General features: G+C 42.9%; 1 protein-coding gene across 1 annotated transcript in view; it reads left to right on the top strand.

The window, feature by feature from the left end:
• LOC309561274 (proteinase-activated receptor 1-like) overlaps positions 1-15,155 on the top strand; it is a gene marked incomplete at its 3' end in the record, with an annotated part of 111,838 nt that overhangs the window by 64,857 nt on the left and 31,826 nt on the right. Inside the window, exon 3 of the mRNA XM_082265089.1 lies at positions 11,724-11,764. Coding sequence (XP_082121215.1) covers positions 11,724-11,764 — 41 coding nt within the window. The remainder of the gene's footprint in view (positions 1-11,723; positions 11,765-15,155) is intronic.

The raw sequence follows: 15,155 nt of genomic DNA, 5'->3' as shown, positions 1-15,155 counted from the left end.
CTGTAGCACCCTGAAATCCTCGGCAGTATGAGATGCGCCCCAAAAATTGGAAAGGTGTTTATACCCAAAGGTTTAGATTGAATAGCGGAATAGAAAATATGATATCAAAAGGTGTATGTATCTCACACGTAGAGACCAAGACTAGGCCCAAATTACAATTTTTTGTACCCCCAAAGGCAGGATGAGGAGTAGGAGGAGTTCGCAACAGGCAGCACCCTCAAATCCTCGGAAGTATGAGATGCACCCCAAAAATTGGAAAGGTGTATCTCACACGTACCGACACAGACTATCCCGCAATTTAATTGTTTATACCCAAAGGTGTAGATTGAATAGCGGAATAGAAAATATGATATAAAATTGGTGATTTATCAATAGCACATGTGAACAGCAGTGTCTTATATCAGTCAGCTCTGCTGCAGGCTATGGAGGGAAAAAAAAAAATCCCCTTTTAAGTTTGTAATTTTTAACTAGATTAGTACAGACTATGCCACAATTTAATTTTTTTAACCCAAGGGTATATATTGAATAGTGGAATACAATAAAGTGTATAACTTTTGAAATCACTCAATAATAGCACATGTGTGAACACAGCAGTGTATTATCACAGTCAGCACAGCAGCACTGAAGGAAAAACGCTGCACACAACTGACTGATAAAAAATAATTTTCTCCCTCCTCCTCAGTGGGCAAAAAGATTGTGTTCACACCACCCCACACACAGCAAAATCGATGTGGACCACTGACACCTGCCTATCTCCAGACTCTCCCTAAAAGGATCGATAAGATCGGTCACTGCCGGCACTGCAAACCCCCCCCCCCCACACTGCAAAATCGATTGTAGTAGAACACTGACCCTAAATATCTCCAGCCTCTCCCTAAAAGGATTGATAAGATCGGTCACTGCCGGCACTGCAAACCCCCCCCCCCCCACACAGCAAAATCGATTGTAGAACACTGACCCTAAATATCTCCAGCCTCACCCTAAAATGCCTATATCTCGCCCTGCCTGCAGCACTCCGACCTGTCCCTCAATTCTATTTCGGACACAATATGATTTTTTTGCCTGTCTGTCCCTAATCAGCAGCCAGCACGTATGATGTTGTGTGCTCTGTCCCTGTACTACAGCATAATGACGCAGCGGCGCTCGGTCTCGAACTTATAAAGACTTGGTCACATGCTTCAGATGGCCAATCACAGCTACTAATACATTTGTAGGCATGGGTGGGATGGCTTAAGGCACACCAGTTAAACGCATGTTGATTGGCTGTTGAAATCCCGCCATGAAAAGCGCGCCAATACATACAAAACCCGGAAATAAAATGACCGAACACGGAACATACAGTAAAGTTTTCGGGTCCTTGTTCGGGTAACAAAAATCCAATTATTCGGTACGAACATGAATAATACAGTCCGTGTTCGCTCAACCCTACTCATTTGGCATGGCAAAACTGATGTCTTCAGCAAGATTTTGTAGCAGACAAAGAAAGTTGTGCCTCATGTCCAGGTTAATCCTGCAAGAAGCTCTACACCTGAACAGGGGGCCAAATCTTTCACACTTCCCATCATAATACTGGACAAGCTACATCTGCCTTGGCACGATACATGACACCATGGTAATTATTGTATAGTAGAACTAGAACTCCAGTCTAAACCTAACTCATCTAAAAAATGCTCCTTCTCCCCTCCTAACCTCTATGCTGATAGCCCATGTAAAAGGGTGTATATATTTATCCATTTTCAGCCCACTCAAGACTAGTCACGTGATCCAGCTCTACTGTATCGGCCAGCAGTGGCTGCAGGGGAAAGGAGGAAGCACTGATAACAGCTGGGACATGGAAGCCTATTAGTCATGTCTCCACTACCAGAATTCCCAGCCATTGTCAAGCGCTCCCCCCTGCAGCTGCCGCTGGCTGACACAGGGGATCGTTTGACCGTACTGGATGTTACTGTTGTATATAGTATATTTATCAATTCATGCTGCATTGATGCTATATAAGTAACAACAGTAATAATAATAATAATAGTTTTATATAGCATCAGCGTGTTCTATGGAGTCTCTAAATGGCAAGTCATTAACTTAGGAGCTCACCTCGTCCTGCTTCCCCCTCCCAGCAGTGACTTGGCAGCCTTCCAGTCTTCTATTCTCTAACGCAAACAAAGAGCAGGTGCTCAGGTAAGGTAAACAGGGCAGGTGAGCTGCCTGAAAACAGGACTTCAAAAACTTCAGAACTTCTGTTGTAAACTTTAAGGATGCATTTCTCCACAGTGCCTGCAGCTGCACAGGTCAAATGCCCCAGCATTGTGTAGGAGCATCTTCTCACAAGATTTATGATACTTATTGTTCTCATGACCTTGCTGATAGCTCAATGTCATTACCCCCACCTAGGTACCACAGGCATATGATACATACAGTATATATTTTTGTCTTCCAGGGGATGCTTTTTAATGTGCTGTTTTTTTAAATTGGGGGTCCTGACTAATAATTTTTGATGCAAGATCGACTTTAGAAAAAGGTAAACCCCAGGGGGGGGGGCCTGGTAATGGTGCTTGCCGTGAGCAGGTGCTGATCACCTGGGAGTACCCACATGGGAGAGATGATTGCGAGATTCCCCTCTGCAACGACCGAAGATGCCTGATCCAGATCCCTGTATCCTCCACCCTCACCTCACCTCTCCCCTAGCTGCAGGCACGAAAGCCGGACGCTGAGTGCAGTCTTACCGGACTCGCCGCACAGACATGCACAGACAGGGCTGCCACTAGAAATCCTGGGGCCCCATACAGCCTACCTGACAGGGCCCCCCCCCTTCCACCGAAAATATCAAAATTATATTATCACCCCCTCCCCCAATCCCTCTTCCTAGCAGAAATCTCTCCCAATCACCCCTCACAGCGCAACCCCCCAAATCCCTCCACAAATTCACAACCCCATCCCCATACAGAGTGCAGGGGTCAGGAATACATTCAGGAGAATGCTAGATACAGAATGCAGGGTTCTGGAGTGCATTATGCACAGGATTCAGGAGAGTGCTAGATAGGGAGTAGTGCCTTACTAAGCTGACCAAGATTCTCCATTGAGGCCAATGTTAAAAATCGGGAGTAGTGCTATACCAAGGTGACCAAGATTCTCTATTGAGGACAATGTTAAAAATCGGGAGTAGTGCTATACCAAGGTGACCAAGATTCTCCATTGAGGCCAATGTTAAAAATCGGGAGTAGTGCCATACCAAGCTGCACATAGTAGCGAATGTACGTAAATGCCTCTGTACTGCACCTCTTCCCAGCTGCTACAACCTCTGCAACACACACACCTCTCCTCTGCCCTCATCTTCCCCAAAGGTCCCCCATCTTCCACATAATTACCTTTCTAAAATACCTTTCTGTTGCTGGCTGCCATATCTTCCTTCTCCTTCTTCCCTATGCACGTGTTGCTTGACACAGGGGGCGGGTCTGAGTAGCAGTCCCGCCCATTACCCACATCACAGCATGAATTTGACAGGTGCAGTCTCTCATTGTGGCTGCATAGTGCACACCCAGCTGGTTTGTTAGCCAATCCCTGGCTGTTCTAAATGTTCCCACTGCTGCAGTTCCTTCTGAGCTAGAAGGTAACATTTATCACCAGAATTATGCCGGACAAAGCTTCTGTACAGCGGGACAGTCCTGCCCAGGTTGGGAGGTATGCTGTCATCCTACCGATCTTCCTGCTGTCCGGGCCCCCCTATGTGCCGGGGCCCCATACAGGAGTACTGGCTGTACCCCCCTGATGGCGGCCCTGTGCACAGACTCGCCGTGTAGAGCGATACGGACGAGCGGAGCGGATGCCCCCTCCTGGATAGAGTGATGGAGAGGAGGAGGAGACGCCGTGAGGTCGCGTGCGCCCGGCGGTAGCCGACGCTAGTGGAGCCTTTGCCGGTCGGTTGATCGGCAAGTCGGGAGCAGTTTGCTCGAGGTGGTTGGAGACAGACATAGTCTGGAGCTGTAAACACAGCTGAGCCGGGAGAGGAGAGAGGGGGAGCAGAACCCATTGAAGACATTGCAGCAGAGGAGGTGAGAGGGATAACCCCCCCATGAAATCTATTAAGTGTCATAAGTTGAAGACAAAAGTTTTAATACTGCAAGACTGTATTACAACCTGTTTAAATAGCAACTGAGGCAAAAAGGTCTGGTTAACAATTGTTTGTCTGTGAAGTTCTGTTGTAAATTTGCCTAAAAAGACAGAGGACTGGGACCAGCTGGTAAAACGGACTGCTACAGTCATTCAGACTCAATTGGAGATTAGACTACATCCAGTATAAAGTAGAGACCCCGCTATAGGCTCTGTCCCTAAATAAAATAACAGGAGTACACCTGGAAGAATACAGGGAGTAACTGAAGAGAAAGGTTGGAATAGTAAAAAGGAAAAAAATGAAAAATAAACAGACAAAAGAAGGAGGAGGGAAAACAGCAAAAGTGAGTGCAAGCCCAGGGAACATCAAAAAATATATGACAACAGATGGGACAGGAGAAACCCCCAAAACAACAAATTGGGAAATCAAAACAAGAGGTAGATAAAAAAAAACGAAATCAAAAAGATACAAACGCTGTTGGAGAAATCAGCCCAAATTTCTCCAGAGACAGTGCTCAGTGGGAGGTAGGGGAATCATGAAGAGAAGGGGGATTTAAGATCAAAAGACCAACTCCCAACAAAAAGTGAAATAGCAGAGATGTTTGCAAACCTAGAGCGCTCTATCAAAAGGGAGATGGAAACGTTACATGGGGACAAGGGCCAGATTTTGATGAGAGTGGAAGAAACAGAAAAGAAAGTAGATAAAAATTATGAGGATATAAAATCATTGAAAGAACAAATGAGGAGGACCCAACTAGAATTTAGAAATGTGTCATACAGGATGGAGGACCAAGAAAATAGGAACAGAAGAAAAAGCCTGAGAATTAGAGGTCTGCCTGAAGCTGAAAAAGAAGAAAATCTAGGAAAAATGATTGAAAAATTATTCAACCCTCTTCTCAAAAGGGCAGAGTCAGAAAAGATAGAGCTGGAAAGAGTTCATAGAATTAGGAAACCTCAGAACTTACCAAAAGAAAAAATAAGAGATGTTATTGTCAAATTTTTTAGGTATGAAACAAAAGCACAGATTTGGGAGAAATTGAAAACTAGACCCCCTTTGAAATATGAAGGAATGTACATACAGGTATTCCCAGATCTAGCCCAGGACACTCTACTTAGAAAAAAGAGCTTTAAAACCGCTAATAGAGGTTTTGAAACAACATGATCTACAGTACTTCTGGGGGTACCCGGCGTGCCTGGGGGTAAGAAAGGAAGGGAAGATAGTTAAGCTGACATTCCCTGAGGAACTGCAGGTTTTTTGTGAAACCCTAAAAATACCAGAGATGGAGGTACCTGGATGGACTGTCCATAAAGGAAAAAGTCTAGAGACAGAAGAAGATGAAGATCATTGGCAAACAATCCCAAAGAAGATTTCCTTATTTAAGAAAAAGACAAAGAACTAACTAAGAAAGATCATACCTTAAAGCGGAGTTCCACCCTGGAATTTTTTTTTTTTTTTAAATACCCCCGGGACAGTCAGGGCTAGTGCATTCCACAATGGCTAGCCTCTGATCTGTCCCGGGTTGCACTTACCTGTTAGGACAAATACTTACCTTGAAAAAGTCTTGTCCAGCGCTGCCATCTCAGATGTGGGCAGCTTGAAGCCAGCGCGATCCTCTTTGGAGTCCTCTTCCACCTTCTTCGGTCCCACGATGCCCTGCGCCGGCCCCGCCATCACTTCCGGGCGCGCGCGTCATCCCTCCACAGCTTCTGGGCATGCCCAGAAGCTGTTTAGAAGGGGATGACGCGCGCGCCCCGGAACTGAAGTCGGGGCCGGTGCAGGCGCAATGATTCCTGGGAGCTATGACGTTCAGCTCCCAGGAATCATTGCAGAGCCAGGAAGTGACGACGGGCTGAGGCCAAGGAAGGAGGAAGAAGGAAGTAAGGTAAGTATATTTTCTTCGCTACGAGGTAAGTAAAAAAAAAAAAAAAAAAAATGCGATTAGCCATTTGTTTTTCAGGTGACCCGGAGCGAGAAGATGGAGGTAAGTATAAAATTAGGGTGGAACTCCACTTTAAGGGGGGTAGGAGAGGAGATTTAGATGCTGAGGTGGGGGTATTGAAGGATTAGGGGAATAGGCGTTAATGAGAAGAGGGAAGATATGAATAAGTTGTTAGACCCAGTGGGACCCCTAGAGATCAGCCACGCTCTTGACTTCCCCCCATTGTTAGGGGTAAGCAAGAGATGGCAGGCGAGCAAAGCCAGAGCTCGACCCTAGGAAAAGTAGGTCTAAGGAGGGAGGGAGCAGTATCGACTAATATGACCCCAGAGGAAAAGGGGTCAGGTTTCCAAAAGTTGGGTGTTTTTTTTTTTTTCCTTTGGGAGGAGGGAGGGAGAGGAAGGGAGGGGAAGGGAGGGGGAGGGAAGTAAAAGGGAACTCTCCTGAAAGGAATTGTAAGAGGAGTGTCGTCTTAGTCTCCGGGGGTATACCCCCACCCTCTCCGATGGGAGTTGACTTGGGGCGCCTGGACCCATATAAGATGGGTCAGGATCTACTGATAAGGAGAAGAGGGGAGGGAGAGGGGAAGACCCTAGGAGAAAGAGACGACAGAAATAAAATATTAAGATGACGGAAGTAAAATTGGTTACATATAATGTGAAAGGGATGAACTCATCAGAAAAAAGACATAAAATAGAATTAAAATCTTCGGGAACAGACTTAGTATTCCTACAGGAGACTCCTATTACACATGCATCTAATGTAAGACTATACTCCAGAGAACATCCCACTTGGTTTTATGTAGATTCTACAACAAATAAAGCAAAAGGGGTAGCTATAGGGGTTGCCAAAGGGGTGAGATTCTCTCTCGAAGAGAGGTTGACGGACCCAGAAGGGAGGTTCCTCTTTTTGAAAGGGAAACTAGTAGACAGAGAGGTAACATTTGCAAATGTGTATTGCCCCAATATTTAGGAAATCTACTTGGGAAATTAATGGAGTTTAAGAAGGGAAGCGTGATCTTGGCAGGGGACCTCAACTTTTGCCTCGAACCTGATATAGATTGTACCTCGCATAGGCCTGGAAGCAGAACGTCACAACTTAGGATGATAAAGAAAAAATTACACCAATGTCAACTATTGGATATATGGAGGGTGTTAAATCCCAAAGAACGGGACTATACGTTCTATTTCCAGGTACATGGGACATACTCCAGGATTGACTACTTAATGATAGAACATAAACTGGTGGAGACAGTAGTAGAGGCAAGGGTTGGGGTCAAGACCTGGTCGGACCACGCACCGGTGGTAATGAGGTTAAAAATCGCAGGGAGACAAATTAATAAGAATACATGGAGAATTAACGAAGAGGTGATAAAAGATAAAGTCTGGGCGGCAGAAATAGAGAAAGAACTGGAGTTATTTTTTCAATTGAATGAAACAGAGGGAATCTCAGAAAACATATTATGGGAATCGCACAAAGCATACATATTTTAATATCAAAAGGGGCACAAAGAAAAAAGGAGAGAATGGTAAAAAAAGATGGATTAATAAAAGAGATCTATGAGTTAGAACAAAAACAAAAAACAAAAAAGTACAAGACGAAAAGATACATCACCAGCTGGTAATTAAAAGAGACCAACTGAAAGAATTATTAGACCAGGAAACCAGACAAGCATTTAATAGAGTAGCTAAAGAAAGATACTGATGGAGTAATAAAATTGGGAAGAAATTAGCTGGGATGGTAAAAAAAAGAAAGCAATTAATTTCATAGAAAAAATAAGAGGTGAGAAAGGAGAGTTAAAGTATTCAACACCGGAGATTGCAAAAGTGTTTAAAAATACTATGGGAAATTGTACAATGTTAATGGAGAAGATGGACAGAGCCAACAGGTAAATAGAACAGAGTTGATTAAAGAGTATTTGGAGAACGCAGAGCTGCCTAAAATTCAAGAAGAGAAATTAAAGCAGATGGAAGCACCCATAACGGGAGGGAGGAAATAGAGAAAGCTTTAAAAATGACAGCTTCGGGAAAAAGCCCTGGCCCTGATGGGTTTACAATGAATTATTACAAAAGGTTTAAAAATCTGCTGATCCCTAGATTAAAAGGGTACATAAATGGGCTAGGTAGTCAGTATAAGATGAGTCGAGAAGCCTTGGGGGCCTCGGTCACAGTTATACTGAAAGAAAAAAAGGATCCAACAGTTTGCCCAAGTTATAGACCTATTTCCTTATTGAATGTGGACACAAAGCTTTTCTCGAAAATCCTAGCCACAAGGATGAAAAACGTAATGACAGAATGGGTCCATAAGGACCAAGTGGGATTTGTCCCTGGAAGACAGGATAAGGATAATAGTGTAAGAACGATTCTATTAATACAACAAATGGCTAAAAGCGGAAACCCACGGTTGATACTGTCAATAGATGCGGAAAAAGCATTTGACAGGGTCAGCTGGGAATTCATGATTAAAACCCTTGAAGAATTAGGGCTAGGGCAAAGGATGTTGGCCTGGATTAAAACACTATATGAAGGCCCCTCTGCAAAAATAAGAATAAACGGAACCCTCTGAACCGTTTGAAATGTTCAACGGAACAAGGCAGGGATGTCCACTATCGCCATTGTTATTTGTGCTCTCTTTAGAACCCCTCTTGGCGACAATAAGGAAGAGTCCAGACGTGACGGGAGTAGTGGCTGGAGGGGTAGAGCATAAGGTTGCCGCGTATGCAGATGACCTTTTGCTGTACGTTTCTAGACCTAGGTAAACCCTCCCCAACCTGATGGAAGTACTGAAATGGTATGGAGACCTGTCTAACTTAAAAATTAACCCATCAAAATCGGAGATATTAAAAATCAATCTCTCACTCAAGGAAGAAAAGGCATTAAAACAAAAATTCCCCTTTGTATGGAGGAAGTCGGCTCTAAATTATCTAGGAATTAAGCTGACTCCATCCCCTGAAAATCTATATAAGGTAAACTATGTTCCTCTCTTAAACGAAATAAGAGCAGAAATCAATAAACAAGCACCTAGGGTCCTATCGTGGATTGGAAGGATAAATATCATCAAGATGACTATCCTACCAAAAGTGATGTACAAATATCAAATGTTATCAATACCTCAGATATATTTTAGGACTCTAAAAACCCTAATGACAGGATTTATATGGAAAAAAAAAGCCTAGGATACAATATTAAGTACTAACTAGAAGTAAGACAAGTGGTGGTCTAGCAGTACCGGATTTTAAAAAATATTATCATGCTTCATTATTAGCACGGGTGATGGAATGGGGGAAGATAAAAACCGAAAAAAGTTGGGTAAATATAGAGAACACTATGAGTAATACACAATTAGAAAAAATCATATGGATACAACCACAATACAGAAAATTAAATAATAAAATACACATTATAACACGACATCCACTTAGAATTTGGGATTTAATTTGTAAAAAAGAAAAAATTTAATTTAACTCACCATTGATACCTTTAACCACTTGCCGACCGCCGCACGACTATCTACGTCGGCGGTCAGCCCCTCACAGGCAAACTAACGTAGGGCTACGTTGCTTGCTTGTGAGGGTCTAGGGAGCGAGCGTGCGCCCCCGGAGGCGCGCTCCCGCTCCCGCGTGGTCACGGACCCCCCCGCGCGTGTGACCAGCGGACCCGATGTCCGCCGGCCACTCGGCGATCGGCGGGGGAGAGGGAGAATGTCAGGCAGCTTGTGTAAACAAGCTGCCTGTCATTCTCCTCGCTGTAAAGACACTGATCACATGGATCTACTATGTAGATCCGTTGATCAGTGTCCTTACAGCTCAAGCCACAGCCAATCACAGTAGAAAGCACGCCCCTAGGGACACACACAGCCCCTCCCTCCCAAATAAAGTTAACCCCTTCACTACCAGTGTATTTTTACAGTAACAGTGCATATGTATAGCACTGATTACTGTAGAAATGTCACTGGTAACCCCAAAAGTGTCAAAAATGTCAGTCAAGGGTCCGATCTGTCCGCCACAATGTCGCAGTACCGCAAAAAAAATCGCAGATCGCCGCCATTACGCCTTAAAAAAAAAAACAACAAAAATGACAAAAATCTTTCCCTTTGTTAGTAAACGCGATAACTTTTGCGCAAACCAATCAAAATACGCTTTTTGCGATTTTTTTTACCAAACATAGGTAGCATAAAACAAATTGGCCAAAAATGTTAAAAAATTTTGATTTTTACATTTTTTTTGGGGGGAATTTCATATAAAAAAATGTGAAAAATATTGCTATTTTTGCAAAATTGACGCTCTTTTTTTGTTTATAGCGCGTGATCAAAAAATCGCACAGGTGATCAAATACCACCAAAAGAAAGCTCTGTTTGTGGAAAAAAAAGGACGCCAAATTCGTTTAGGTACAGCGTCGCACGACCGCGCAATTGTCCGTTAAAGTCACGCAGTGCCGAATCGCAAAATACCCCCTGGTCGGAATGGGGGTAAAATCTTCCGGGGCTTAAGTGGTTAAAAAACACTTTATTTTTTCCACCAGGAATAGATAATATTCAAGGGAATTGGTTGGGGAGGGATGACACATGGTTAAAGGATATTCTGGGGAAAGGGAAAATGCACACTATCGTAGATTTAAAAAAAAGATTTGGGAAAATAGATGAATGGCGATATAGCCAGCTAAAGCACTTTGTAATGAAACTACCACAACTATTAAGATCAGAAAAAGAGCTACTACCCTTTGAGTAAATATGTGCATCAGAGGGATATGGGAATAAAATATCAAATATATATAAAATATTAGCAAGGTCGATGGAACAGACAACACCACCATTGGAAGATGGGAAAAAGAATTAGGGCCACAAGGGACAGATTTTCACTTAGAAAAAAGCATGAAATTAATCCATAGTTCTGCAATAGATACCAATACATTAGAGATAAACTATAAATGTATCTCTAGATGGTATAATACCCCAGATAAAATAGGTAAATTTCAGACGGGGAATTCCCAAAAGTGTTGGAGGGGGTGTGAGGTAGATGGCACCATGGCACATTTATGGTGGACCTGCCTGAAAATTAAGAAATATTGGAAGGAGGTAACCACACTGATAAAAAAAGATTACAAATTTAGAGATACCTGATGATCCGTGGTTTTGTCTGTTTCATGGGATAAAAGGCTTGATTAAAAAATATAAAAGCTCTCTGATTCCACATCTCATGAACGCTGACAAAAGTTTGATACCCTTAAACTGGCAGAAAGAACATCCTCCAAAAATAGAAATATGGTTTAAAAAAATAGAGACTACTAAAAATATGGAATTTCTGTGTATAGAGGGAGAGGAGGACAAGAAGAAATGGGAAACCTTATGGGAATACTGGAGAATACACTAAAAGGAATGAAAAGAAAATTAAGAGATAAGGAGAGGGGGTAGGGGAGTAGGGAGAGGGGGGAGGGGGGAAAGGGGGGATGGGAGGGGAGGAAAGTAAGTTTTGGCAATTTAATTGTACTTGTTTCTTTGTATTATGCAAAATTATGGATTGTGTACTATTCAAGGTTTTTATAGAATTTTGTAATAATTATAATATTGATAAATAAATAATAAAAAAAAAAAAAAAGAAAAAGGTAAACACGTCAATGTCAATAGCCTTGCTACACGTTCACTTTTATTACCTTTACCTTTGTATATTTCTCTGTTTTTTGTTCATAGTGATGCCAAGTCACGAGTCAAGCGAATGGCGGGAATGCCTGGTAAGCATGTGTGAGAATGTTTTTTAAATAACCAGATTAAACTGCTACACCTATTTTACATTTTCAGTAGCAGTATTCCAATGAATACTCTGTAAATCTATGGTTTTTAAAGGCAGTTTGAGTAGTGGCATTAAAGGGTAAGCATGTGTGGGAATGTTTTTTAAATAACTGGATTAAAGCACTACCTTTATTTCAAATTTTCAGTAGCAATACTGTGTTAATCCATAATTCCAAAGGCAATATGAGGGTGCTTAAAATGTCTGTCAAAAACCAAATTCCACCAAGGTTTTTAATGAAAGTGCTGTATAGGTTAGAACTTTGATCAACTTCTAATGTAGTCTGTGTACCAATTGGGGAGATGATTTCCTTTCACATTTTAAGCTGTATGTTAATGCTCCAAAATAAGATAAAATATACAGTATATAACCCTTCACAAAAAAAAAAAAAAAAACAAGAAGCCTGAAATATGAACATAAAGGTATGAAAGTTACCACGGCAGAGACAGCAAAACAGTATATAACAAATATATGTTTAGTAATCCTTAAAAATGTGTGCAATTCTAGTTCAGTTTAGCTGTGTTTGCCATAGCAACTTATAAATCCGTATATTCTTATTCTATTTCCTGATTCTTGTTTTATGTGAAGAGATTAGTCTCTATGGGTATATATATTGTAAGAACACAGTGAAACAGGTAAAAATGGCAGCAAAAGTGGTAAGATAGGATATATGTTCCTCCGCGGTTTCTTAGATTTTGCGACCTAAGGAAAAACCAGCAAAGATGTTATGGTAAAGATAGTTCTTTACAGGGAATAGGCACGGACCAAGGCTGTGGCGGGCATTTTACAAAGTACAGACCTTAGTGAAGGACACCAAGGTACATTTCAAATTAAAACCATCAAAAAACATTGTCTACTCTCTGGCCTAGTTCTACAATTACAAATAAGTTTAAAATAACATTTATAGACAAACTGCTTGTGGTATACTGTTATAAACGGTTTAAAATATTTTCAAAATTCTTACCTTATACTTTTCTGTTGTATTGAGTCGCAGCAGCAGCATCAAAGTCCTTTGTAGACATGGATGAAGTAACAACACGCAAACATGCATCAACACGACAGTCCCCAGGTCCCCCATAGATCCCCCTTCAGTGCAGGCCAGCAGAGGTGTACCTAGGGTCTCCAGCGCCCTTGTGAGGAACTGTATTGGCGCCCCCCCGGAGAGAGAGTTTGACAGAGAGAGATGGGGCCGGGGGTTTACAGAGAGAGGGGGTGACAGAGAGAGAGAGATAAAGAGAGAGAGGGGGGATGAGAGAGAAGGCGGTGAGAGAGAGAGGGCATGTGACAGAGAGAGAGAGAGGGCAGGTGACAGAGAGAGAGAGGGCAGGTGACAGAGAGAGAGGGCAGGTGATAGAGAGAGAGAAGGCAGGTGACAGGGAGAGTGAGAGCGAGAGAGGTGACGGAGAGAGAGAGAGAGAGGGCAGGTGACAGGGAGAGAGAGGGGGGTGACAGGGAGAGAGAGAGAGGGGGTGACAGGGAGAGAGAGAGAGAGGGCAGGTGGCGGAGAGAGAGAGACAGCAGGTGACAGGGAGAGAGAGAGAGAGGGTGATGAGGAGAGAGAGAGAGGGGGGTAACAGGGAGAGAGAGAGAGAGAGAGAGCAGGTGACAAGGAGAGAGAGAGAGAGAGGGCGGGTGACAGGGAGAGAGAGAGAGAGGGTGACGGAGAGAGAGAAAGGGTGACAGGGGGAGAGAGAGAGAGGGCATGTGACAGGGAGAGAGAGAAAGAGAGAGAGGGCATGTGACAGGGAGAGAGAGAGAAAGAGAGAGAGGGCAGGTGACGGGGAGAGAGAGAGGGGGGGGGGGGGCAGGTGATAGATCAAGACCACTAAAAAGCAGAGAAATGGCAGAGATAAGAAGCACAATATATGATAAAATAATGTAACATAGCTCAAAAAGCAAAAAAGACAAGGACAACCAACAATAATCCGGTTTGTCATATGAAATTTGCCCATTATAAGGTATACAACGACACAAACAAAAATGACATCATTAGTAATCAGTAGCTGGAACATTCAGGGTCTGAACACTTCAGCTTTCGGATCCAAAGTAAATGATCCAGATTTTAAGCAGACTACGTGAAACAGACATACAAATCCTCCTGGAAACATGGACCCGGGCACAGGATGAACTATTAGTACGGATTGGCTATAGGGAATTCTCTGTCCCCGCACAGAAGGATAAAAACATCAAACAGAGTCGGTGCTCAGGGGTAATATTAGTCTGGTATAAGGAGGAGCTACATGACAAAATCAATGCAATCAAAAAAGGAGAGAGCCACATCTGGATAAGAATAAGTAGCTCCATCCTTGCCTCTCAGTCTAATATCTACCTGTGTGCAGCATACATTGCCCCACCAGAGTCCCCATATTTCAGACAGGACATCTATGAGGTCCTACAAAGTGAGATAATCCACTTCCAATCCCTGGGACAAGTGCTCATCTTTGGAGACCCCAACGCTAGGACAGGAAAGGAAAAGGACTACATAAGTTCTGATGGCAACATGTACATACTGGGCCCCGCAAATTACGGTCACGAGTTGATACAGATACAAAGAAACAGCTATGACAGTACAATCAACAAAAATGGAAGAAAATTGCTAAATCTGTGTCGCAGTCTGGGGCTCTACATCCTCAATGGCTGTACCAAGGGAGACTCTCTGGGAAGGTACACATTAAACTCCCACGTAGGCAGCAGTGTGGTAGACTATGCTATCACAGATATAAAACCCACACTCATCAATGGCTTTACAGTCATCCCACAAACACACCTGTCAGACCACAACCAACTACTGCTATATATTAAATCTTCTAACAAACCATCACCAAAATGCCACCAGGCTTCTCTCTGCAACCTGCCACCATCATTTAAATGGTCCAAACAGTCTACCACAGAATACAGAGAGGTAACTGACAGACCTGACATTAATAAACAGCTTGAAAACTTCCAAAACAACAACTATGAGGTAAGCCCACGAGGTGTGAACAAGGCAGCAAAGGACTTCCATAATATACTACACACCATTGCAGAAACAGCCCAACAGAAAAGTCAACTACAAGAAACCACCCACCAAACAATCCAATAAATGGTTCGACAAAGAATGCAAAGAATTAAGGAACACCCCACAGACAGCCTCCAATAACAAACACAGAGACCCTAACAACACTGAACTAAGGATAGCCCATAGCATCTTACAGAAAAAATACAAACAAACCCTTAAAAAGAAAAAGCAAAAGTTAATCTCTAACAACCTGCAACAGTTAGAAGAGGCACTTAAGGAAAATTCTTTCTGGGAAATATGGAAGAATATTGGCTCAGCACCCAGGAAAAACAACCTC

Source organism: Pelophylax lessonae (genome assembly GCF_965119305.1).
Source record: "Pelophylax lessonae genome assembly, chromosome: 1".
NCBI lineage: Eukaryota > Metazoa > Chordata > Amphibia > Anura > Ranidae > Pelophylax > Pelophylax lessonae.
The sequence above is the reverse complement of the archived record's forward strand: the minus strand, read 5'-3'. Positions and strand labels throughout refer to the sequence as shown.